Source organism: Myxine glutinosa, chromosome 6 (genome assembly GCF_964187855.1).
Source record: "Myxine glutinosa chromosome 6, kmMyxGlut1.1, whole genome shotgun sequence".
NCBI lineage: Eukaryota > Metazoa > Chordata > Myxini > Myxiniformes > Myxinidae > Myxine > Myxine glutinosa.
This window is the reverse complement of record NC_136266.1, coordinates 144,327,172-144,353,898: the sequence shown is the minus strand read 5'-3', so window position 1 is coordinate 144,353,898 and position 26,727 is coordinate 144,327,172. Positions and strand designations below refer to the sequence as shown.

At 45.6% G+C, this 26,727-nt stretch overlaps 1 protein-coding gene across 1 annotated transcript in view; it reads left to right on the top strand.

Moving 5' to 3' along the window:
• The window catches only part of LOC137430398 (segment polarity protein dishevelled homolog DVL-3), a 103,076-nt gene that overhangs the window by 39,391 nt on the left and 36,958 nt on the right, over nt 1-26,727 (top strand). The window contains exons 6-8 of the mRNA XM_068121243.2: nt 5,433-5,523; nt 6,074-6,143; nt 14,214-14,353. Coding sequence (XP_067977344.1) covers nt 5,433-5,523; nt 6,074-6,143; nt 14,214-14,353 — 301 coding nt within the window. The remainder of the gene's footprint in view (nt 1-5,432; nt 5,524-6,073; nt 6,144-14,213; nt 14,354-26,727) is intronic.

The following is a 26,727-nucleotide window of genomic DNA, read 5'->3' as shown; positions in this document are numbered from 1 at the left end:
CATTGGTAGAGGTAGTCACAAGCAAGAAGCCTCTTGTTTTAGACCCTTTGAACCTTTATGGCCCATTATTCCCCCTTAGACCCTTTAGATTTTTCACGCTTTAGACTTTTCACCTTTTAGATGTTTACACCCTTTCGACCTATCTGACCCCTTTAGACTGCTTTGACCCCATTAGACCCCCAGATCCCCCTTTAGACCCCTTTTAGCTGCCTTTTAGATTCCTTTGGACTCTTGAATACATTTAGACTGCTAAGACCCCTTTACCCCTTCGACCTTTTGATCCTCAGCCACTTTAGACTCCTAAAACCCTTTCGACCCCTTAGACCAGTGGTTCTTAACCTTTTTAAGTGCCCGTACCCCTTGAGTTTTCATAATATTTTCCCGTATCCCCTGTCAAACATGACTTAAAACTACAATAATGGATTAATAAAGTTTCTTTATTTTCACATTAAAGAAACCACATTTACGGAAACAATAATCATATTGCATAGTGTTTGCTGAAAAGTTACTTTGTTGAAGTAGATTATATAAAAAATATATATTATACTATACTTATACTATTATATTTCAAGTAGATTATATAAAAAATTATAACCACCTTTAGAGGCCATTTTTCCCCGCAAGGCGGTGATATAAACATGATATGGTGATATCATGTACAATGAATGGTGATATAAACAGTACAATAATAACTTTTGTAGAAAAACATACTACACAGTACACACACACATTTCTAGTGGCTTTTGTTGTTGTTTTTCATCAATGATGATACTGAAATGAGGTTCTTTCTTTGAAATAGCTACACGCATGTCGTCACTTGCATCCAAACGGTTCCTGGCCTTTGTTTTGATGTGTAGGAGTGTTGAAAAACCTGTCTCACACAAATAGGTGGTCGCAAATGCCACGAGGATCTCCAGAGCTCTCTCTGCTAACTGTGGGAACGTTTTGAGTTGTGCACACCAGAAGATGTCTAGTTGCATTGATTCAAACTCCATTCGGATTTTTTCATTGGCCTTCAGCTCAACAAGATCATCTTTCATTATATCACTATCATTCATGGAATCCAGGTTGAAAATAAATAATACATGTCATATTTTTATTGTAAGTGCTCATTCATATCTTTTTATGATATTATATTTGCTTATAATTGAATAAAAATATATTTAAAAGATAAAATAATTATGAACACTGAAAGTCCTAAATTATTATTTTTTAAAACCCTGTAATTTTTTAACAAAAACATTTTAACCCTTGTAATTTTTAAATAAAAACATTTTAACCCTTTTTTTCTTCCTTTAAATACTGTTATACCCTTATTTTTTAATTGAAATTTATTTTGGGGCGGCGTGTCTCGTACCCCCAGGGGGTACAGGTACCCCTGGTTAAGGACCTATGCCTGAGACCCTTCAGACCTGTAACTACTGTTGGATCATACCCTTTTGACCCCTTACACCTCTTTCCTCCTGATGAAGTGATAAGATCTGAACTGCCCGCCATCACAGTGATGGAAGTCGAAAATGCAATCAAGGTCTTGAAATCTCCAAAAACATCAGGAATGGAGGGTATAACGTCAGAAGTACTTAAGGCTGGTGGATATGAGATGACGAAAGTACTTACTATTCAATCACTATTCAAACAGATGTCACCAACGGACTGGTCAAAATGTTAGTGAACCCTATTTACAAGAAGGGAGATAAATTAACTTCCATAAACTACAGGGTGATATTTCTTCTCTCGATACAAGGAAAAGTATTTTGTAAAATCATCCTCAACAAAGTTGCGAAAGTAGCTGATACCTTGATGGAATCGCAGTGCGGATTCAGGCCAGGAAGAGGAACTACACACACAATAGTCACGATAAGACAAATAATAGAAAAGGCAGAAGAGCATAAGGCCCCATTACACTTTCACTTTGTCGACTTCCAAGCAGCTTTTGACTCGGTGTGGAGGGAGGCCTTGTAGAAAATGATGAAGAAAATTTGTGTTCATCTGAAAGTTGTTTCAAAAATATAAAAAAACATGTATGAGTCTACAAAATGTGCAGTCTTCATTGGAGGACAACCGACAGAATGGTTTTGAGTACATGTTGGAGTTTGACAGGGATGTATCATGTCCCCAACCCTGTTCAACATATTTCTTGAATTTGTCATGAAAGAACTGAAGTTTGGATCGAGGACTTCAGCTGGTTGACAAAATGTCGACGGATATCAGATATGTGGATGATATGATGCTTGTGTCTGCTGTGTTTGACAAATTACAGTTGGCAGTGGAAGAGCTCGAGAAAGTCTGCAGGAAGTGTGGATTGAGGATGAATTCTTCAAAATGCAAATTGATGACCCCAGACAACAACAGAAATATCATAATTGATGGCTATAATGTGGAACACACGAGATTTTAGGTTTCTCGGGAGTAAAGACCCAAACCAAGCGATGAGACGCTCCTCAAGCTGAGGCCACTTCGCCGACTTTTTCCTCGGCGCCTCTTCTTCCTTGACATTTTCTCTGTCGTTGCCTTGTTCTCCAGCGCCGGATGATGGTCTTTTCCGTACCAAATTGCCTCCCAGCTTCCCAACCCCTTCTTCAGGCCGGCAGACAGAGTTTGAACACTGTGGTGAATGAACGCCTTGACATCTTGATAGGTAGAACCGTTGATATGTGAATATCGGTGGACTTACTCTTGCTTCGAACAGGGTAGAATGAATGATTATTACCAATCGTTTTTATGATCGACCACCCAGTGACCTTAAAATAGAGTGGCACTTATACTATAATAGCGGGAAAAGCCGTTCTATTCCAAGCCAAGACGAGTCTACGTGACGTAATCTGGTGATGTAAACCACCCACGTAAGGTTGAGAATGAGGCACTTGCGAAGCACAGAGGCTCTTCTTGAGGGTCACGTGACCAGCCTGTTGCCGGATGCACGGAAGTTTGCGCTCAAGCTTATTTGAGATGGGTGTTCCGTAATTCGACTCTAGCTATTATCAATCATTATTCTTTTGATGTGAGACCAGGTGGGTATTTCCATCAACCATTCATCACTCCTGTTTGACAATCAATCAGAATTTACAGGAATGTGATGATATGTTGGGATTTACCGTGCATGACTCGATGGGTAAAAACGTGCAACTGAGATCGCTGGTAGTTACATAGTTTTCTATAGTTATGAAAGCACTAAGCATTCCCCGATATGTAGAATATAGATCTACCAGTATATGTATGACAATTGAAATTCAGCATTGATTGTTTTTAAGACTGATTTTTTTTCTTCCCTATATCTGTGTATTAACCGCATCCACAACTTTAAAAAAAATTTTGCCGATAAAAAAGCGCGGTTCATACACCAGAAAATACGGTATTAGCTTTTTAGCCAAATAAATCTATTATTAGCTTTTCAACGTACTCGATTATCAGCTTTTTATTATTATTATTATTATTACTAGGGCATTGCCCGTACGTGGGTGCCCGTTCCTTGCCAATGCCCGTACTATATATATATCTAAAATTATATCCCCCCCCCCCCCTCTATTTACATGAAATGGTTTGGTCCATTCGCAACGACCACAGAACCCCCCCCCTCTATTTACATGCAATGGTTTGGTCCAAAGCGAACGGTTTGGTCCATTCGATGTGATTCGATGATTCGATGTGAATGGTTTGGTCCATTCGCAACGACCACAGAACCCCCCCCTCTATTTACATGAATGGTTTGGTCCATTCGCAAAGCCAAAGCGAACGACCACAGAACCCCCCCCTCTATTTACATGAATGGTTTGGTCCATTCGCAAAGCCAAAGCGAACGACCACAGAACCCCCCCCCCCCCTCTATTTACATGAATGGTTTGGTCCATTCGCAACGGCAAAGCGAACGGCGAACGGCTAAATCGCCATAGCTCGGTAAGTACTTGTCCGATTAATTTCAAACCTTGAAAAGGCACATCCTCGGGTCCCCAGCAATATACCTGGCAAGTTTCAAGTATATCGGACCGGTAGTTGTCGAGAAACAGCGGTCACAGACAAACGTACAGACGTACAGACGTACAAACGTACAAACGTACAGAGATTACTGGAATTATAGATAGATTATTATTATTATTATTATTATTATTATATAAAAACATCAGGAACCCTTTCAAATGAAGCGTGGTGGGCATGCACACACCCGGACGGAGGCTTGTCTTTTTGTAGTATAAGACGTTGAAAATAGTTTTGACGAGAGTACGAGAATGTTGAAAAATGGAAGTTTTCTAGTGATTGGCTGCTGCAGGATTTATTTTGTAAGCGGTGAAGCCGCTTCGATATTTGGCTATGTCCTTCCTTCCATCCGTCCATCAAAAATGAAGAAGAACCTTTCTCAACCACCGTGTTTAATTATCGAGGGTTCTAAAGTGCAATTAAAAAGGGTAATTCTAGAGGGTTCCAAAGGTTTCGATTCGTTTCTGGGCTTTGCCTATTTAGTATTAAAAATTCCAAATTGACCCGCTTCCTTTGGATACTGGTGCGATATTATTATTATTATTTTTATTTTTTATTTTTTATTTTTTATTAGCTCACCTGGAACGTAGTTCCGAGGAGCTTATGGGATGGCATGTCGTCGTCCATCCGTTAGTTAGTTAGTCAGTCAGTCCGTAAACACTTGCAACCTCTTCACCAAAACTGCTGATGAGATTGTGACGAAACTTGGCTCAAGTTTTTTTCATGGCATTAAAACAATCGGGGTCTATCAGGGGTCAACGTGGGTCCAGGTTTGACCCCTCCCCTCCCTCCCACCCCAATAGGTATTTGCTTTGCTCTCAGAAACTACACACAATTTTTATGAAGCTTGACCACAACCTTCATCATGCATGAAGCTTCATGATGACATCGGCATTAAAAATATCAGGCCCTAAAAGGGTTTTTACGGAGGGCATGGAGGGGGCAAAAGGGGGTGGGGGGGATAGGCCTTCCCCTCCCCCTCCCCCTCCCCCGCCTCCCCCCGAAATAGGTATTTTTTTTGTTTGTGTAAAGTCTTATGATTGCATTATTATAATTCTACAGCTGCCCTGTCTCCTTGCAACCATTGAAATTGGTTAAAAATACTGTGATACTGTTTTAAATACCTTTAGTCAGTGGAGTATATTGCTTTATTCCTCAAAGGTATTGCCCAGGTGTATTGCCCCTATTTTTTATTTATCAAGTGCAGATTTGTACAGTACAGTGCATGTAATGATAATTCAAGGTAGTAATACAAGTTAATGGTGCATGAAATACAAATGTATTGAGAGATTAAGGTGCGTAGATAAAGCACACATTGGTCAAAGTTTCCAAAAATGTTTTCAGATCTATATGAAGTAGTTTTGCCATCATGCATCAACTTTGCATAGTTTGCTCTTTCTGTACGTTTTTCTTTTTGTGGTTTCTTCTCGTTGCTGTACAATGTTATGGTTAATCTGCAGGCTGAGTTCGTGCACAGAGCAGACAGCGTCATCTCGTCTCCTGAAACGCCATCGGAGGAGGCGCCGACGGCAAATGGCAGAGATGGATCGGGTAAGATGTCTGGGCTTGCGCACACTAGGTAATTACAGTAAAGGAACGGAAAGAGAGAGGCTGATTAGGTATCTGGTATGGAATGGATTGTAGAATGGATAAATGGGTGTATTTCAAGTAAGGATTGATGGAGAGTTATTTTAAGATGATTTATGGATGAAATGTGTAATGTGTGTGTAGATCGCAGGAGGGAGAGCAGGTTGCTGCTCGTGGCTTTGTAACTGAACATGTATTAATTGTGCAGATTATCTGAAGTTGGTTGGTAGTTGTATCAACTTGTAGGAAGATTTTAAGTGCCATGTGCCTGCACATGTATGTGAGATCGTAGTCGGTGATCATTTTGATTGCAACACAAATGCAGCTGCGATTACGTTAAGTGCTGTGTGATAGAGCCTGGAAGTGAGAAATACTCAAGAGCACAGCAGTGTATCGTTTTGGAGAAGTGAAATATGATGGTGGATCCTTTTAAATATTACCTTTTTCTTTCCCATTGTCGAGTTGTATTTTAGAAATGCTCAGACTAAAACATTGTTGGTGTTATTTGTCGCAGGCATCTTCATTCAGCAGTGTCACCGACTCAACCATGTCTCTGAATATTCTCACAGTCACATTGAACATGGGTACGCCTTGGGGGCAGGGGAGGAGTTCCTCATTTTGCTTTGTGTTTTGAATGACTTATAACAACAACAACAACAACAACATGCATTTTAAGGCAATTTTCCCTGCTAGAGCGGGGGTTAGCCAATTTGATTGTCTTTTTTTTTTATTGTGATTGTGTTTTGAATGACTTTTGAATGAAATTTTGATTGTGTTTTGAATGACGATGCAGATTAATGAATTTGATCAGTAGTTGTATCATGAAGGTGATGGAGTCTCTGCTGCTGCTGTTATTTTGCACATGAAGTATGACAAGGGGTCTCAATTCGAACTAGAGTCCTGGGTTTAAATGTAATCCCACTACACTGTGTCCCATCTGCGAGCATGAAATGGTGGACGATAAAGATCCCATGGTGTCCTTCATGAAGAGTAGGCGAGCTATCTCCGGCACTGAATAAATTCCAAATTCCTGCCCTAACAAGCAGAGGGCACTGCATCAGTGGCACAGCCTTGTCCTCAGCCAATGATGCTACCCTGCAGTCTTGTGCTGCATATGAATGAAGAAAACTGCACTATGGATGTTTTTATAATTACCATTTTTAGCTTATCTGGAATTTAAATTCCAGATATGGTATTGTCATCATGCACCATCTGTCTGTCACATTTTTCGAATTTTCTGACCAAACCGCTGGGCTGATCCGGCTGAAATTTGGCAGCAACGTTCCACTCCTGACTGGTAATGGGGATTGCAAAGCTCGATCCGGTCGTGTGAGCGGTAGTGCGTCAAAATGGCCGACTTTGTAAATTCCTTCAAAATCTTCTTCTCCGGACCCACCAGTCAGAATGCTACCAAATTTGGGTTACAACATTAGTCCAGGGTAGGGATGTTAATTTGGGGAGGTCATGCCAATCACATGACCAGAGGTGTGTTAAAATGGCCGACTTAGTCAATCTTTTGGAAAATCTTGTAAATTCCTTTAAAGAGGTTGTTCTTCAGACCCAACAGTCAGAATGCTACCAAATTTGGGTTACAACATTTGGCCAGGACCCAGATATGCTGCAGATGCAGTGGTCCTATTTTTTATATTGGGGAAATATAGAAACGGTCATCTAACATACCCATACCCATTGATTCATTCCATCCTATGTTGCTTAACCACACAACATCTGGCGATTTCTTTACCAAACTCCGGAAGCCGTTCGCTTTGGACCGAACCATTGCATGTAAATAGAGGGGGGGGATTGTCACCACTCGCAAGCCGTTCGCTTTGGACCAAACCATTTCATGTAAATAGGGGGGGGGATATAATTTTAGATATATATATAGTACGGGCATGCCCTAGTGTATATAAACAAAGTTGGGTCTGCTTACATTGCTGCACCAGACTATCGGTAAAATGGTGGTTGGTATTCCTCGTAGGAGATGAACCACTTCACCGAAACATTGGTCATGACTTTCCTCCATTCAAATCCGTAAAATAATGAGGTAGACTCGATCTCCATGGAAATGGTATTACACAGGAAAGTAATGATATAATCCAGATAATAGAGCAGAGGAAGGCCAGATTCTGACGAATGATAACCATCAAAACCCCCAATTGTGTTTGAATCGCTGCTGAAGTGTATCCAAGTAATCGTGAGTGAGGTGCATTATCGTGATGAATGATGTGCTGTCACCGATGGCAATTTGCTGTTGTAATTTATATGCTCATCGATCGATTGTTGGATGTCGCTGCAGGTAGCAGTGCAATTATTTATGGTAGGTGTGGTGATGACGCTTTCTTACACCTCCACCCTTGGTACAGAAATCTGAAATTTCAAAAGCAGGTTGCTTTATTCAAGAGGTTTATGTAACATAGTTTTCCATTGAAATACCAAATTTCATTCTCCATAACCATGGCAACTTAGGTGCTTACAAACACCTTGAACTCCGTCGATTAAAAAAATATCAGGTGGTGGTTGTGATTTTGGACTAAAGTCCATCCGATGGTAACAGTAGTTGGATTTGAAGCTTCTAAATACTGAACTAGTCCCAGAAGTTACCATGTCCTACCATAATATCATGTATAATAATAATTAATAATTAATTAACAATAATAATTAATAATATGTTATCATGTATGGAAGTACCTACCGCAGGCAGGTAGGTGGTCTTTCTGTCTTCTACCGACTCCTCTCCGGCCTTGTTCCCCCTGTTCTGTCTGTGCTCTGTCCCCCAAATATTCCTACAGGTCGCACAAGATCTGCCTGCAACCCTCTTCTGGTGAAACTGCCAAAATCAAGACTCTCTGCTCACCTTCACTCTTTCATTCCTCTTTTCTCCTGCCTCTGGAACAAACTCCCACACTCTCTTCAATCCCTCTCCTCCCTACAGGTCTTTAAAACAGCTGTTCACCACCATCTCTTATCTTCCCCCATCCAAAACCTTGATCTTTTCTACCCCCATTTAAAACACCCCAAATCCACCTCTTTAAATCCCCGACTTCGTTCCTGAAATTCCTAGAAGTGTTCATTATGCTTTATACTGTGTACCCCCCTCCTCCCCTCCCCCCAACCCTCCCCTTCCACAGATATACCGACGTCCCTGTTCTCTTCTGTTGTTGTGCTTGTGTGCTTCCCTCTCTCCCCCTCTAGTCTCGTTCTTTTAATTGTTAAATGTTAATAAATAATATGCGTTCTTTTAATTTGATCTTTGAATTAATTTATTTTACATTCCTAACTCCGGGGATTTCCCCACGGAGAACCTCGCCGTGGTCGCCACTTCCACTGCTCGCACCAGGCTAGACAGTGTAGAGGTGAGTGTGCGTACCTCGAGGACATCCTGTCAGCCCAGTATATACATTTATAATATTGTTGCGGTTTTGGGAAACCGCTAAGAAGTAATGACAACCACCATACAGGTCCCTTAGAATAGTTATTTCATAGCAGAACATTATCTTGGTCCCTTCCCCTTGTATGGGTTAGTATGTCATGCGTTGGAGATGGGAAGCAAGGCCCTCCACTCATAAGGGGATAATATGCCGGGCAATGCACACAGGCTCAAAGGCACACCATCCAAGCGTCACGGTAAAAGTCCCTTCGAGGGGGCCTGTATGGGCGAGGTGGAGCCATGAGAGCCTGAGAAACCCTTTTGAACAGCCCCACCCTCGCCAGGGCCTGACAGAAAGGCCTTGGACTTTTTTCTCTGCACGCACCTGCATGACTCTCTCTCTGCTGGACAGAAAGGCCTTGGACTTTGTTCTCTCTGCATGTGCCTGCATGACTCTCTCTGCTGACAGAAAGGCATTAGAGTTTGTTCTCTCTGAACGTGCCTGCACGACGCTCTCTCTTGGCCGGACCCTCTCTCAGGCCTCAGCACATGTACCATTCTCTCTCTCTCTGCCTGCCGGTTTCACTCCACACGTGGTCATCAGACTTTCTGCACGAGGCCACGACGTACTGTTACTCTGCACGAGGCCACGACGTACTGTTACTCTGCACGAGGCCACGACGTACTGTTACTCTGCACGAGGCCACGGCGTACTGTTACTCTGCACGAGGCCACGGCGTACTGTTACTCTGCACGAGGCCACGACGTACTGTTACTCTGCACGAGGCCACGACGTACTGTTACTCTGCACGAGGCCACGACGTACTGTTACTCTGCACGAGGCCACGACGTACTGTTACTCTGCACGAGGCCACGACGTACTGTTACTCTGCACGAGGCCACGACGTACTGTTACTCTGCACGAGGCCACGACGTACTGTTACTCTGCACGAGGCCACGACGTACTGTTACTCTGCACGAGGCCACGACGTACTGTTACTCTGCACGAGGCCACGACGTACTCTTACCCTGCACGAGGCCACGACGTACTCTTACCCTGCACGAGGCCACGACGTACTCTTACCCTGCACGAGGCCACGACGTACTCTTACCCTGCACGAGGCCACGACGTACTCTTACCCTGCACGAGGCCACGACGTACTCTTACCCTGCACGAGGCCACGACGTACTCTTACCCTGCACGAGGCCACGACGTACTCTTACCCTGCACGAGGCCACGACGTACTCTTACCCTGCACGAGGCCACGACGTACTCTTACCCTGCACGAGGCCACGACGTACTCTTACCCTGCACGAGGCCACGACGTACTCTTACCCTGCACGAGGCCACGACGTACTCTTACCCTGCACGAGGCCACGACGTACTCTTACCCTGCACGAGGCCACGACGTACTCTTACCCTGCACGAGGCCACGACGTACTCTTACCCTGCACGAGGCCACGACGTACTCTTACCCTGCACGAGGCCACGACGTACTCTTACCCTGCACGAGGCCACGACGTACTCTTACCCTGCACGAGGCCACGACGTACTCTTACCCTGCACGAGGCCACGATGTACTCTTACCCTGCACGAGGCCACGAGGTACTCTTACCCTGCACGAGGCCACGACGTACTCTTACCCTGCACGAGGCCACGACGTACTCTTACCCTGCACGAGGCCACGACGTACTCTTACCCTGCACGAGGCCACGACGTACTCTTACCCTGCACGAGGCCACGACGTACTCTTACCCTGCACGAGGCCACGACGTACTCTTACCCTGCACGAGGCCACGACGTACTCTTACCCTGCACGAGGCCACGGCGTACTCTTACCCTGCACGAGGCCACGGCGTACTCTTAGCCTGCACGAGGCCACGGCGTACTCTTACCCTGCACGAGGCCACGGCGTACTCTTACCCTGCACGAGGCCACGGCGTACTCTTACCCTGCACGAGGCCACGACGTACTCTTACCCTGCACGAGGCCACGACGTACTCTTACCCCTGCACGAGGCCACGACGTACTCTTACCCCTGCACGAGGCCACGACGTACTCTTACCCTGCACGAGGCCACGACGTACTCTTACCCTGCACGAGGCCACGACGTACTCTTACCCTGCACGAGGCCACGACGTACTCTTACCCTGCACGAGGCCACGACGTACTCTTACCCTGCACGAGGCCACGACGTACTCTTACCCTGCACGAGGCCACGACGTACTCTTACCCTGCACGAGGCCACGACGTACTCTTACCCTGCACGAGGCCACGACGTACTCTTACCCTGCACGAGGCCACGACGTACTCTTACCCTGCACGAGGCCACGACGTACTCTTACCCTGCACGAGGCCACGACGTACTCTTACCCTGCACGAGGCCACGACGTACTCTTACCCTGCACGAGGCCACGACGTACTCTTACCCTGCACGAGGCCACGACGTACTCTTACCCTGCACGAGGCCACGACGTACTCTTACCCTGCACGAGGCCACGACGTACTCTTACCCTGCACGAGGCCACGACGTACTCTTACCCTGCACGAGGCCACGACGTACTCTTACCCTGCACGAGGCCACGACGTACTCTTACCCTGCACGAGGCCACGACGTACTCTTACCCTGCACGAGGCCACGACGTACTCTTACCCTGCACGAGGCCACGACGTACTCTTACCCTGCACGAGGCCACGACGTACTCTTACCCTGCACGAGGCCACGACGTACTCTTACCCTGCACGAGGCCACGACGTACTCTTACCCTGCACGAGGCCACGACGTACTCTTACCCTGCACGAGGCCACGACGTACTCTTACCCTGCACGAGGCCACGACGTACTCTTACCCTGCACGAGGCCACGACGTACTCTTACCCTGCACGAGGCCACGACGTACTCTTACCCTGCACGAGGCCACGACGTACTCTTACCCTGCACGAGGCCACGACGTACTCTTACCCTGCACGAGGCCACGACGTACTCTTACCCTGCACGAGGCCACGACGTACTCTTACCCTGCACGAGGCCACGACGTACTCTTACCCTGCACGAGGCCACGACGTACTCTTACCCTGCACGAGGCCACGACGTACTCTTACCCTGCACGAGGCCACGACGTACTCTTACCCTGCACGAGGCCACGACGTACTCTTACCCTGCACGAGGCCACGACGTACTCTTACCCTGCACGAGGCCACGACGTACTCTTACCCTGCACGAGGCCACGACGTACTCTTACCCTGCACGAGGCCACGACGTACTCTTACCCTGCACGAGGCCACGACGTACTCTTACCCTGCACGAGGCCACGACGTACTCTTACCCTGCACGAGGCCACGGCGTACTCTTACCCTGCACGAGGCCACGGCGTACTCTTACCCTGCACGAGGCCACGGCGTACTCTTACCCTGCACGAGGCCACGGCGTACCCTTACCCTGCACGAGGCCACGGCGTACCCTTACCCTGCACGAGGCCACGGCGTACCCTTACCCTGCACGAGGCCACGGCGTACTCTTACCCTGCACGAGGCCACGGCGTACTCTTACCCTGCACGAGGCCACGGCGTACTCTTACCCTGCACGAGGCCACGGCGTACTCTTACCCTGCACGAGGCCACGGCGTACTCTTACCCTGCACGAGGCCACGGCGTACTCTTACCCTGCACGAGGCCACGGCGTACTCTTACCCTGCACGAGGCCACGGCGTACTCTTACCCTGCACGAGGCCACGGCGTACTCTTACCCTGCACGAGGCCACGGCGTACTCTTACCCTGCACGAGGCCACGGCGTACTCTTACTCTGCACGAGGCCATGACGTACTCTTACTCTGCCGAGTTCCCGACGCTTTTTGCCTGCTCACGTTCGTGCTGGGGAGCACCTTTACCTGCTCGTGGTGCTCGGTGGCGACATCAAGACAAAGGTCGGCGCGAGGAGGAGCATCGGGTAACATTGAACCATTTGGTAACAGGATCCCGACTTTCGTTTTCCCCTTCGCCGTGAATGTGTGTTGGGTGCTCTTGTTTGTCGTGTTTTATTTGTAGTAATTGTCATAAGACATAGATTAAGCTACGGTTCTGCCTATTGTCCCTTTTTGTTTCCTATCGATAAGTTGTACTGTACATATTTGTAAGTAAATTGAATCATTAAACGTGTCCAATCCAACTGTCCGTGAATGTCCTTTCTTTCATTGGTCCGCCATTGCTCACACCCAGAGTAGCGGTCAGCTGTAACAAAATTAGCATCAGCCCAGTGGGTACCAACGGTTGCTCGGCCGTCTAAATTTCCATCCAAGAACTAAAGTGGTACGCCGCCGGAGGGTACGTTCCCCGATTGGAACCGTCATGTGGTACAGGTAAGCGGTGTCAGACGATTGGACCCTGCTATCGCGTGACAGACCAATTGGCGTTCCTAGTTGCTGGTTCGCAACCTGCCGAAGTACGAAGTTATTCATGCACGGCAGCCTCAGGTCCGGTAAGTTCAGGAGGGAACAGAGGCCTCGTAGTAGACCCGAACACCGGGCCGTAACGATATCATTAATATAAACTAGGTCTTCAGCTGGTTACCATGCCATTATCAATACTTTAACCCTTAGGTACCAAGGCCATCATACTGGCGGATCCATAAAATGATGTCATTCCCTATCTCAATCGCATAAATGATAAAAAATTACATTTGTGAGGGAAGAAAAAAGTAAAAATAATCATTGGTAGCTCTCGGCATCCTCACTGGGAACCTACGCCTCAAGAAAGCCTGCCACTTTGACCGGATTCCCCCAAAGATCGAGTAAAAAATAAATTGTTGATTAGTTTTGTGCAAGTTTAGGTGAAGTTGTAATTAATTGGTGCGCAGTGTCAAGTTCAACGGGGCTGTGCGGTTAGAACGGGTGCTGAGTTGGGTCGAATTTGTGTTGATAGGTTGTAAGTGCGGGGCTGTAACTGAAACAAAGTCTCGACAATGTTACTTTGGAGGATCATGGGAAGGATTAGTGGAGTTGAGTGGAGTTTGCTGTTCTGTAAGATAAAGCAACTCTGTTCGTGCTGAATGAGCTTTGCTTGTGTGTGCATGTTGTTTGGTTCTCAAAGTTCCTCTATGAACACAAGCCTTTAGTTAGCTGTTTATAATTGGTTATTGTTCTCGCGATTTAATCGACCATATTGATGTTTTGGTTTAGAGCTTCAGAGGAATGTAGTTTTTGTTTGAGGCAATAGAAATGAAATACTTGTTGCTTAACTGTCTCCATAAAAAGGCAATTTTTGTTTTCTGTTTTTGGAAACTTGCAGAGAAGTACAACTTCCTCGGCATTAGTATTGTCGGGCAGAGTAATGAGCGTGGCGATGGTGGGATCTACATTGGTTCCATCATGAAGGGAGGTGCTGTCGCTGCAGATGGTCGCATTGAGCCTGGAGACATGTTGCTACAGGTATGCATTTGGAAACGGTGAAGGCCCTTTTAGCCTCTGGTTTCAGCAACATGAAGCCATTTTCCCAGAAATGATGCAATCAGGAGTCAGTTGTTGCATATGCAAGAGGGGCTCCAGTTGTTGAGTGCTGTTTAAGTGAAATTCAAGTCTGTCTCTTATATATTACTGTCAAAGGGTAAGGTATGCCCATACACGTTTCTGGCCATACATTACTTGATATAGACTCCAAACCTCTTTTTCCTCTCCCCCCCCCCCCCCCCCTCTCTCCCCTTCCTATCTTCTGTTTCTCTAATACTCTCACCCTTTGCTTCCCTTTGTGAAATGTTTTTCTCATTGGTACTCTCATTCCTCTTTGTGACTGCAATTTTGTTTCGCTAGCAACTCGGGGATTGAATTATATAGTCAGGTGGACTGCTCCCACCCAGAAGAGCAAGCAATTCTGGGTGGGAATATCACACGCTAAGGTCGTTCGCTTCGAAGTTACCCACCTTGAAGATGAAGGCAAACTTGGAATGAGCCACCCAAAGGGGTTGAAGGTGCTTTGCGATTTAACAAGTACTAGGGCATTGCCCGTACGTGGGTGCCCGTTCCTTGCCAAAAAAAAAAAAAAACGCTACCCGTACGCTCTACCCCGCCCGTACGCCCGTAAACAAAAAAAACAACGCTCTTTGCTTCCGCCCTTCGCTCTGACTGAATTGGGAGAAATAATGCGCATAAGAAATCGAATTACGTACCGTAATGGCGGTCAGCTCGTAACGCGCTCAGCTCCGCTCGTCTCACATCGGCCACGCCTACGCAACAAAGCGTTCTGTGATTGGCTGCCGGAAGTGAAGTCTTCACTGTCCGGAAGTTCGCAAATCGCAGTTACGATGAATCGTTTTAATTTAATCGCAGTTTGAATTCGTTTTAAAACATAGTTTAACGGCAACATAGTTTTCCAACGTGAAATAAATGAATACGCTGTCAAATGTGCCATCCGAGGCAGAGTGTGTCCGCCACGTTCGGCACACGCGATAGTTCGCTGCTCTCTGATTGGTTGAATCGTTTTTTGGACATAGCTCGGTAAGTAATTGTCCGATTAATATGAAACCTTGAAAAGGCACATCCTCGGGTCCCCAGCAATATACCTGGCAAGTTAAAAGTATATCGGACCCGTGGTTGTCGAGAAACAGCGGTCACAGACAAACGTACAAACAGAGATTACTGGAATTATAGATAGATGTCTAAACACATCCGTTATCTCCATATTGCTTTTTTCCGAAACAAATTCCCCCTCCAAAGATACTCAATAAAGTCGAAATGGTTTCCGTGGGAAAGCTGGCAGAAACAGATATGTACGCATGCCTTAGGAAATAAATAAATGTTTAATGAACACAGAACATTGCAAATAGCAATCCCAGACACATATGCTAAATAATCACAATTACCAACTAGTGTTATCATATTTATCATAACTAGTGTTATAACAATTTATTTTGTTATCATAATTACTAATCATAATTACTAACTAAGCCTGGTGTTGGCTTAGCGGTTAGGGTGCCGGCTTGGGATCCGAGGATCCTGGGTTCGAATCCCGGTCGATCGCTGAATTAACGCCAGGGGGGTTGACTCAGCCTGTCATCCTTCCGAGGTCGGCAAATTGAGTACCAGCTTGCTGGGATGAATGATCACGGTGTGTACCCCGATTTAGAATAGGTACACGGTATCCCTGCGCATCGAAGAGCGTGACCAAGGGTTGGCGTCAGGAAGGGCATCCGGCCATAAAAACATTGCCTCAAACAGGGAACCAAGATTGTCATGGGGCCCGCAAGGCTAACCCCCACTCTAGCGGGGAAAAATGGCCTTAAAACGATCATTCATTCATTCATTCACGAACTAGAAAAAGAGCAATCAGAGATTGCAAACCCTCGCCAGGATGTATTTTCAGTGGTTTTAAAGGCTTTTGTGTTAAAACAAATATGGCGGCCGAACCACGTGACTGATGACGTCATTACTTTTTTTCTAAACTAATTTATTCCTAGATTATGCTTAAATTTCATATTGATCGGATTAAGTTTTGTACTTGTCGAATTATGATGTCATAATGAAGGCACCTATGACATCATCATTAACATATTTTATTCCCCATGGAGAGTTCTTTACAATGAGCCATGTCTAAATTTTTTCGATTCAGTACAGTCGGAGATATAGAGGTGCAAAGTTTTTCGGTTTTTCCAAGATGGCGGCCGAACCACGTGACCGATGACATCATTATTATTTTTTCTCGCCCAGTTTATGCCGACATGACTCAAGAAATTTCATCTCGATTGGATGAAGTTTTGTACTTGTCGAATTATGACATCATAATGGAAGGCACCTATGACATCATCATTAACATATTTTATTCCTCATGGAGAGTTCTTTACAATGAGCCATGTCTCAATTTTGTCTATTCAGTGCTTTCAGAGATATAGAGGTGCAAAGTTTTGTGGTTTTTCCAAGATGGCGGCCGAACCACGTGACGTATGACGTCATAATTATCATTTAAAAAATTCTACACGTGGAGTTGCACCAATGGTGAAAATTTCCTGTCAATCGGACCAACGGTTGCAGAGAAAAATCATATTTATTCTGTGCGGACAAACAGACAGACAAACAGATGAAAAATCGGTCAGAGACTGAGGACTTGCCGGAATGTACTTTTTTGGGGGGATTTGCCAACCACTCCCCACCATCACGGTCGTCTCTCCAACACACAATCCCACGATATATGCGGAAAGGACGACCCAAAACCAATTATCTTTTTAAGATTTGCTTTTGTTGAGGCTTTTGTGTTAAAACAAATGTGGCGGCAGAACCACGTGACCGATGACGTCACCATTATTTGTTTTCTAAACTAATTTAATCCTAGATTATGCTCAAGAAATTTCATCTTTATCAGATGAAGTTTTGTACTTGTCGAATTATGACGTCATAATGGAGGCACCTATGACATCATTAACATATTTTATTCCCCTTGGAGAGTTCTTTACAATGAGCCGTGTCTCAATTTTTTCTCTTGAGCACTTTCGGAGACATAGAGGTATAATTTTTTTGGGGTTTTTCGAAGATGGCGGCCGAACCACGTGACCGATGACGTCATCATTATTTGTTTTCTAAACTAATTTAATCCTAGATTATGCTCAAGAAATTTCATCTTGATCGGATGAAGTTTTGTACTTGTCGAATTATGACGTCATAATGGAGGCACCTATGACATCATTAACATATTTTACTCCACTTGGAGAGTTCTTTACAATGAGCCATGTCTCAATTTTTTCTATTCAGCACTTTCGGAGATATAGAGGTGCAAAGTTTTTCAAAGATGGTGGTCGAACCACGTGACCGATGACATCATATTTTTTTTCTCCACCACTTTATGCCGACATGGCGCTCAAGAAATTGCATCTTGATCGGATGATATTTTGTACTTGTCGAATTATGACGTCATAATGTAGGCACCAATGACTAACATATTTTATTCCCCATGGAGAGTTCTTTACAATGAGCCATGTCTCAATTTTTTCTATTCAGCACTTTTCGGAGATATGGAGGTGCAAAGTTTTTCGGTTTTTCCAAGATGGCAGCCGAACCACGTGACCAATGACGTCATCATTATTATTTTTTTCTCCACCAGTTTATGCCATCATGTCGCTCAAGAAATTGCATCTTGATTGGATGAAGTTTTGTACTTGTCGAATTATCGAATTATCACATCATTGAGGCCTTGTGTTGAGAGAGTTAAAAATTGGGCACAATCTATTCCAGGGCAAGACAAATATGTGTGTAAAGTTTGGCGATTCTACGTGCAACGGTGTAGACATAGTACTGCGAACAAACAGACAGACAAACAGACAAACCAAACCGATCAACATACTTGCCGGAATCTTTTCCGGCAAGTAACAAACAAACAGACTTAAATGCAATACCATCTCCACTGGTGAGGGTAACTAGAACAACACTCTGTAAAGTGCAGACCTCTTGGCTGAACAGTTTGTTTTGTATCCCACTGATAGACCGAATCTGGATCCGGATATTCACCAAAATCGAATTGCTTGTTCTTGTTGCCTAACCAACTCATCCACTGAATTTCATCCGAATCCGTCTTCAACTTTTTTAGATATCCTGATATATATCGTTTTTGGCCCAATCTCCCAATGTGAAGAATCGCTTAAATTCTACTAGCCGGATCCGGATCTGGATTTTCACCAAAATCTAATCATTTCATTCTTGTCACATACACGACCTCTCTGCCAAATTTCATCCGAATCTGTCTGCAACATTTTGAGATATCCTGTTCACAGACAGGGGTGAAAACATAACCTAACCCATCTCGGTGGTAGAGGTCAAAATGAACAGCAAGAAACCAAACCCACTTTGATAACACACACACACACACACACACACACACACACACACACACACACACACACACATACACATACACACACACGACTAGAACGGCACTCGGTAGAGGCATACCTCCACCTGGCTGAACAGTTTGTTTTGTATCCCAATGATGGGCCGGATCTGGATTCGGACCAAAATTTAATCGGCTTGTTATTGTCACCTAAAAACTCATCCACCTAGTTTAGTCATAAGTCATCCATAACTTTTTTAAATATCATGTTATATATTCGCTTTTCGCCCAATCCCTCAATGGTGAAGAATCACTTAAAAATTAAATAACTCGTATCCGAATCCCTATTCAGATCTTCACCAAAATCGAATCGAATAGTCCTCGTCTCTCTCTCTCTCTCTCTCTCTCTCTCTCTCACACACACACACACACACACACACACACACACACACACACACACACACACACACACACACACACACACACACACACACAACCTCTCCACCAAGTTTTGTCCAAATCCGTCCACAGCTTTTTGAAATATCCTCCTATGTATCGTTTTTGGCCCTATCTCCCAATGGTGAAAAATCACTTTAAAAATTCTACTAGCCAGGTCTGAATCCGGATCTTCACCAAAGTCTAATCATTTTGGCCGTGTCACATACACTACCTCTCTGCCAAACTTCGGCCGAATCTGTCCACAACTTTTTGCGATATATTGTTCACAGACAGACAAACAAACAAACAAACAGACAGGGGTGAAAACATATCCTCCATTCACCTTTGGTGGTGGAGGTAAACAGAGGCTTTGAGAGAAGGAGGGGGTGAGTACCACAGGGGAAAAGCCCAGGCCACTGGTTGCAGGACTGGCTCCAGGAAGAGCAGCAGGGGAATTAAGGCAGGGTGCAAGAAGGTTTGTGAGGCAGAATGTCCAGCAAGATCACATCCTACAGTGGATGGAGCATCCAGAACCTCCAGTCAGACAGCCAACATTCCAAGATGCGCCAAGTCCCAGCGCATGCGATAAGTCCTGATGCTCCCTTCACCCTGCGCCTGTGGCAAGTCTCTGCCCTGGCCTCAACAGGCAAGGCAAATCAACAGGCCTGACACCACACTAGTCATGGAAAGAGAGTGGTCTCAGGACCTGAGGCTCGCCTCCCCCACATTTATGGACAGCTGTGGGGGTAGGAGCCTTCTCCACTCATGGGTGGGAGGGATGTTGCATTGTCACATGTTGCATTGTCACTCCTCAGAATCTGACCTCATCACTCTTCCAGCTTTACCCAGTTCAACATGAGATGCAGGTGACAAGAGGTCCATAATCCTCCCTAGCCACTAAAGTTTGCAATGCCAGTTGCAATGCCATGTGGGTGTATACCTCAATCCTAATGAGAAATTCCATTCTCCCCATTACCCCCGCCCCTCCCCCCCCCCCCCCCCCCCCCACAAATATAACAATACCTTGCACACTGCCTGTGTACAGTGGTTGCCCCCATTCCCCATCAACTCCTTTATTAAAATTGTGGTTGCGTCACTTCCCCCTCCTCCCTCTTTAGGAGAAAGTGTGTGCTTGTACCCCCCTCCAACAACAACAAACAACATGCATTTTAAAGGCCATTTTCCCTGCTAGAGCGGGGGTTAGCCTTGCGGTCCCCATGACAATCTTCTCCATTTTGCCCTATTTTCTGCATCTCTCCTTGTTAACCACCTTGCCCGCATTTCTTCTTCCACCATCTTTAGCCAAGTCTTTCTCGGTCTTCCCCGTCCTCTACTTCCTTCTACATTCATTTCCATCACTCTTCTCAACCAGTCACTTTCATCCTTCCTCAACACATGACCAAACCATCTCAACCTGTTCCTCTTCACAGCATCAATCACAGGATCTATTCCCATCATCTTTCGCAATTCATCATTTGTCTTCCTCTCTCTCAACGATACTCCACACATCCATAGAACCATTCGCATTTCCACCCTTTCCAACCTTCGTTACTGCTCCACGTTCATTACCCATGTCTCGCTCCCATAAATCAAAACACTTCTCACACATGCAGCATACACCTTTCCCTTCAGCTTCAATGACACTCCCCTCCTCATCAGCACGCCACTCAGTTCCCAAAACTTCTTCCATGCACATCTCATTCTAGCAACCGTTGCCGACTCTGATCCACCTTCTCCATTCAGCATGTCTCCGAGGTAGCAAAATGCTTTCACACCTTCCAGCTTCACGCCATCTCCAAGATCCAACTCAACATTTCCTCCATCTGCAGCTCCCTCTGTGCACACCTTACATTTGAATGTAGCTGCCACACTGGTTAATGACCCGCTCAGACCACTACATTTTTGATGAACCCACTCAGCGCACATTGTACATTGAATGGAGTTCACTCCGACACCCTTCCTACACACAGCACAGGGCCACTTCCCAGTTCTTTGCACCTCACCACGTGCTTTACCACTTGCCATCACCTTCGTCTTTCCGATATTCACCTTTCGACCTTTTGTCTCCATATATTCCTTCCACTTGTTCATCTTTTCCTTCAGTCCATCCATACTTTCCGCAATCAACACCAGATCATCTGCATTCAACAACTCCCACGGTAAACCCTCCTTTCCGTACCGAGCCAGCACCTCCATCACAGCTACAAATAGTAGTGGACTTGGTACCGACCCCTGATGCACTCCCACCTTCACCTCAAACTCACCACTGTTCCCGTCCTTCGTCCTTACAGCTGTGCGCGCTCTTTTGTACATTGCCATCACTACTCTGATCAACCATTCCTCCACTCCTAACTTCCTCAATGCCCATGTCAATACTTTGCGTGTAACCCTATCGAATGCTTTCTCCAGATCAACAAACCCAAAAAACAACTTCTTACTCTTCTCCATGTACTTCTCCTGAAACTGCCTCACAATAAAAAGCGCGTCTGTCGTTCCTCTTCCTGGCATGAATCCAAACTGCATTTCGTCAATCTTCACTTTCTTCCTTATCCTCCTCTCCAACACCCTTTCCAATATCTTCATTCCATGCTCCAATAACTTTATCGCTCGGTACAAGCCACACTCCAGAGGGTCACCTTTCCCCTTGTATAGAGGGAAGAGGGTACTCAGTTCCCAATCCACTGGAATGCGGCCTTCTTTCACCACCAGATTACAGATCTATGTCATTCTCTTCACACCCCAACTTCCTGCTGCCTTCAACATATCTCCCACAACTCCCGTCGGCCCTCCCGCTTTTCTACTCTTCATTGCTTTTATCGCTTCCTCAACTTCCTTCTCAGTTATCTTCTCTGCTGGTCCTAAAACTGGGTTACTCTCTATGTTGCCATCCCATTCATTCTCTGTATTCAACAGCATTTCCATATATCTTTTCCATCTTCCTTTAATTCCATCTGGGTCGACATACATTTGTCCCACTTCATCCTTCAAGCAACTCACCCCCATCACATCACACCTCTCTTTCGCTATCTGCTTTGCAATCCTGAATACTGTTCTCTGACCCTCTCCCGAATCCAAGCGTTCTCCGAACATTTTCCTACATGCCTCCTGCGCGTTTGCTACCTCTTTCTTTGCAGCCTTCTTGGCTGCCTTATAACTTTCATGCTCTGCTGTTTCTGCTCCCGTGCCCTTCGCTTTCTGCCACTCCATGAACTTCTTCCTCTCCTCGTCAATCCTCTTTCCAACTTCATCATCCCACCACCATGTTTCCGAGTGCCTCGGTGGTCCTTTTGTCCATCCACATACCTCACCAACGGCTCCCATCAAACTAGCTTTAATTGACATCCAACCACTTTCAAGCTCAACCACATCATCCTTTACCCTACTCAGCCTCTCTTTTAATGCCTCCCTTACTGTCACCTCTTTCAACCTCCACACCTTCATTCTCGGTTGGTACTTCACCCGCCGAGCTCTCCTCGCACCTTTCACCCTTACGGCGCAGACAACCAAGTGGTGCTGTGAAACAGCCTCCTCCCCCGGGATCACCTTTGTGTCTCGGAGGTGCCCCCTATCTTGCCTATGCACCATCAGGTAGTCAACGGTTGTCGGAAGTGAGTTTTCCAAATCAACAAATCAGCACCATCAGCAAACTCCAAAATCCTTTCACCTTCTCCATTTCTCACACCATATCCGTAACCCCCATGAACTCCCTCAAAACCATCCATACTCCTTCCCACATGTCCATTTAGGTCTCCTCCTACCACAACAACTTCCTCATCTTTCACGTTTTCCATCAGCTTCTCTATCGCACACCAGAACTTGTCCTTCTCTTCATCGCTCCGACCAACCTGCGGAGCATATCCCGAGATGACGTTTACCAAGAGCTTTCCAATCATCATTTTCACCATCATCAACCTATCACTCACTCTAGTCACACTCACCACACTGTCTACAAACTCCTCAGAAAACAGGACACCAACACCATTCACGCCCTCCGGGCACCCTTGCCACATTATCTTGTATTTCTGTCCCTGCCTACCCTTCACCATTCTCGCACCACTTCCCTTCCATCTCGTCTCTTGCACACAACATATGTCCACTCTTCTTCTGACCAATACTTCCACCACTTCTCCTGATCTCCCTGTCATTGTCCCTGCATTCCATGTCCCAAACCTCAGAAACCGATCTCCACTTCAGGCTGTACCCTGCCCATATGTCATTATAATTATACGATTGTAATTATATTACAAATAGTTGTAATTATACGTTGTAAGTATGCCGTCTTCTACCGACTCCTCTCTGGCCTTGCCCCCCCAGCTCTCTCTGGGCTCTGTCCCGCAAATATTCCTACAGGTCGCACAAGATCTGCCTGCAACCCTCTTATGGTTAAACTGCCAAAATCAAGACTCTCTGCTCACCTTCACTCCTTCATTCCTCTTTTCTCCCGCCTCTGGAACAAACTCCCTCACTCTCTTCAATCCCACTCCACCCTCCAGGTCTTTAAAATAGCTGTTCACCACCATCTCTTAGTTTCCCTCATCCAAAACCTTGATCTTTTCTACCCCCACTAATTTCACCCCAATCCCACTTTTTTGAAATACCAACTTCTGTCCTGGAAGTCCTTGTGTTTTATACTTCTCCCACCACCCCCCCCCCCCCCTCTTCCCACGCTTCCTCCCCCCAAGCCCTCTCCCTCCCACACATCTCCCTGCTCTTAAATGTTGTGTGCTCTCAAGTGTTTGTGTGCTTCCCCTTCTCTTGTCTTCCGCTCCCTCTTTTTATATATTTTGTTTGTCTGGTTGATTTGTTTGTGAAGTAAATGTCAGGTCTTTCACGAGCCTCGATTCAGTATACAAAAAAAATAAAAAAATTGTCATGGTTCTCTTTTTGAGGCAATGTTTTTATGGCCGGATGCCCTTCCTGACGCCAACCCTCTTAGTTGTCTCTTACGACATGCAGGGATACGGTGTACCTATTCTAATCCAGGGTATACACTGGGAAACGTTTAAAATATGGAAATTCTGGGGGGGGGGGGGGGGGGGGGAGGAGGGCGGCGAGGAGGGCGGCGTCAGCATCACGGCTGCGGTTTAAACATATTTAAATAATATTTAAACAAAACCATGCAAAATAATCTGGGAAAAGTCTCTAAGTGAGGACGTGGATTTGAGAAAGAAGGAGCAGAGGTGGAAGAAAAACGAGATATAGGGGGCGGGGCACAAGTCAAGACGAGGAGGAGAGCGAACAAGCACGTGTCCGGGAGGAGAGAAAGAATTAATAAAGAATTTTTTTTGGTTTATTTGTTTGTTTTGTTTTTAAAACGTTGGACAAAGGGTAAGACGTTCGTGAGAGGTAGGGGGGAGAAAAGCAAATCGAAACAAGCAAATACTATGAAGGAAAGAACTTATATTCACAAAATACTGCCGGGGGGAGGGAGCCTGGAGAGACCAGGCCACGCATGAGGTGCGAACAAAAAACGACTAATTACACACAAATTTGCAATAATTACAAAACCAAATCTAAATAGAAACACACAGTAACACATACACAATAAAATAACCAGTGGAAATTTGACAAAGACACGAATGGGGAAAATACTCAAACTTTGATGTCGTGGAGAGATCGAAGCAAGCCTCCTCGCTCTAGGGACCGGAAACGGAAGTCCTTGTACCCCCCTCCCCGTTATAAATATTAATGTGAGCCCCACTTCCCCATTATAAAAATTCTGGGTCTGCCTTCCCTGCCCCTTGTAATTATCAGAATAATTTTAATGTTTTGTCTTCCCCCACCCTGAGGCGGCAAGGGGCCAATTTTGAATGTACTCACAGGTACCCCCATAAAAGATGTAAAATTTGGTGGAGTTCTTCCAACCCGTTTGATTCTTAATGCATACACACAAACATACATACATACATACACTACCGGTCAAAAGTTTTAGAACACCTCAATTTTTTCAGTTTTTATTGAAATTTACGCAGTTTAATGTCTCAATGTACTCTGAAATTAAGCAAAGAACAAATAAACAATTGGAGATAAAAAAGAAATCGTAGAATCATTTTGTTTAACAAAATTTAATTCAAATTTTTGACTCGGCAAAGTAGCCACCTTTTGCAGATATAACCGCCGAACACACTCGTGGCATTCTTTTTACAATGGAAATCAAATATTGTTCGAGAAGTTCTTCCCAACACTGTTGCAGAAGTTCCCACAAATGGGTTGCACTTGTAGGTTGCTTTGCTTTCACCCTTCTGTTCAGTTCATCCCAAACCAGCTCGTTGGGGTTTAAGTCTGGAGACTGTGCTGGCCATTCCATGATTTGAAGCCTACCGTCTTGTTCTTTTCCTCGAAGGTAGTTTTGCCATAGCCTGGAGGTGTGTTTAGGGTCATTATCTTGCTGTAGGATGAACCCCTGACCAACTCGGCATATACCAGAGGGTATTGTATGGTGCTGCAAAATGCTGTGGTAGCCCTTTTGGTTCAGGGTGCCAGTCACTCTGTGCAAGTCGCCGACTCTGGATCCAGAAAAATAGCCCCAGACCATCATGCTTCCTCCTCCATGTTTGACAGTTGGTGTCACACACCGAGGAACCATCCTTTCGCCTACTCGACGGCATACAAAAACCCTGCGTGATGAACCAAAGATTTCAAATTTTGATTCATCGGTCCATAAGACCTTCCAGTCTTCAGTAGTTCACTGGCGGTGCTTCATGGCTCAGGCAAGCCTCTTTTTCATATTTTGCCATCTTAGCAATGGCTTTCTTACTGCCACTCGATCTGTCAAACCTGCAGCTCAAAGTCTTCTCTTCACAGTTGAAACTGAGACTTGCTTACTTCGACCAGTGTTAAGCTGTGCTTGAAGCTGTTGTCCTGTGAGCCACCTATCACGCAACTGTTGACTCAGAAACTTGTCTTCTGATTCTGTTGTGGCTTTGGGTCTGCCAGACCTCTTCCTGTCAGAGTTTCCTCCAGTTTCCAATATACTACTTCCTGTAGTGCAATATTTTCCAAATAATGCTTTATAGGGTGTAATAACAGTCTGTTCCAATACTGGTTTGTAATCAAATAATCAGCAGAGGTTGGGACACCTGTAGGAATTGTTTGCATCAACTTTCAACGCTTAATTTACTTACATTGCTGCAGAACAGCTATACGTTGATGGAACCACCTCCATCAAACAGGTGTGAGTTGATTGACTTTCTCGAGGAAGAGTGGTGCCGCATCCCTCCAGCAGAATTCCAGACGTTGGTGGACTCTATGCCATGGTGCATACAGGCCGTGCTGGCTGCACATGGTGGCCCAATGCCCTTTTGTCAAGCCGAGAGAAGCGCTCTCGGCTGGATTGTAAGGGAGAAGCAGCCGCCTTCCTCCCTCCATCCTTGCAACATGCTGCGAGGCGGGCCTCCAGCTGGTCCAGACAAACTCTGTTGGTGTCCCTAGATTTCTGGGGCCGGTTGCTCTTGCCGGGACAGGATAGGGGGTCAAAACTCCCAGTGACTCTCCAGCAAGGAATTCTGGTGGTGGAAGCTAATTTGTGCTATTCACTCTCCCGGTCTTCAGCTGAGAC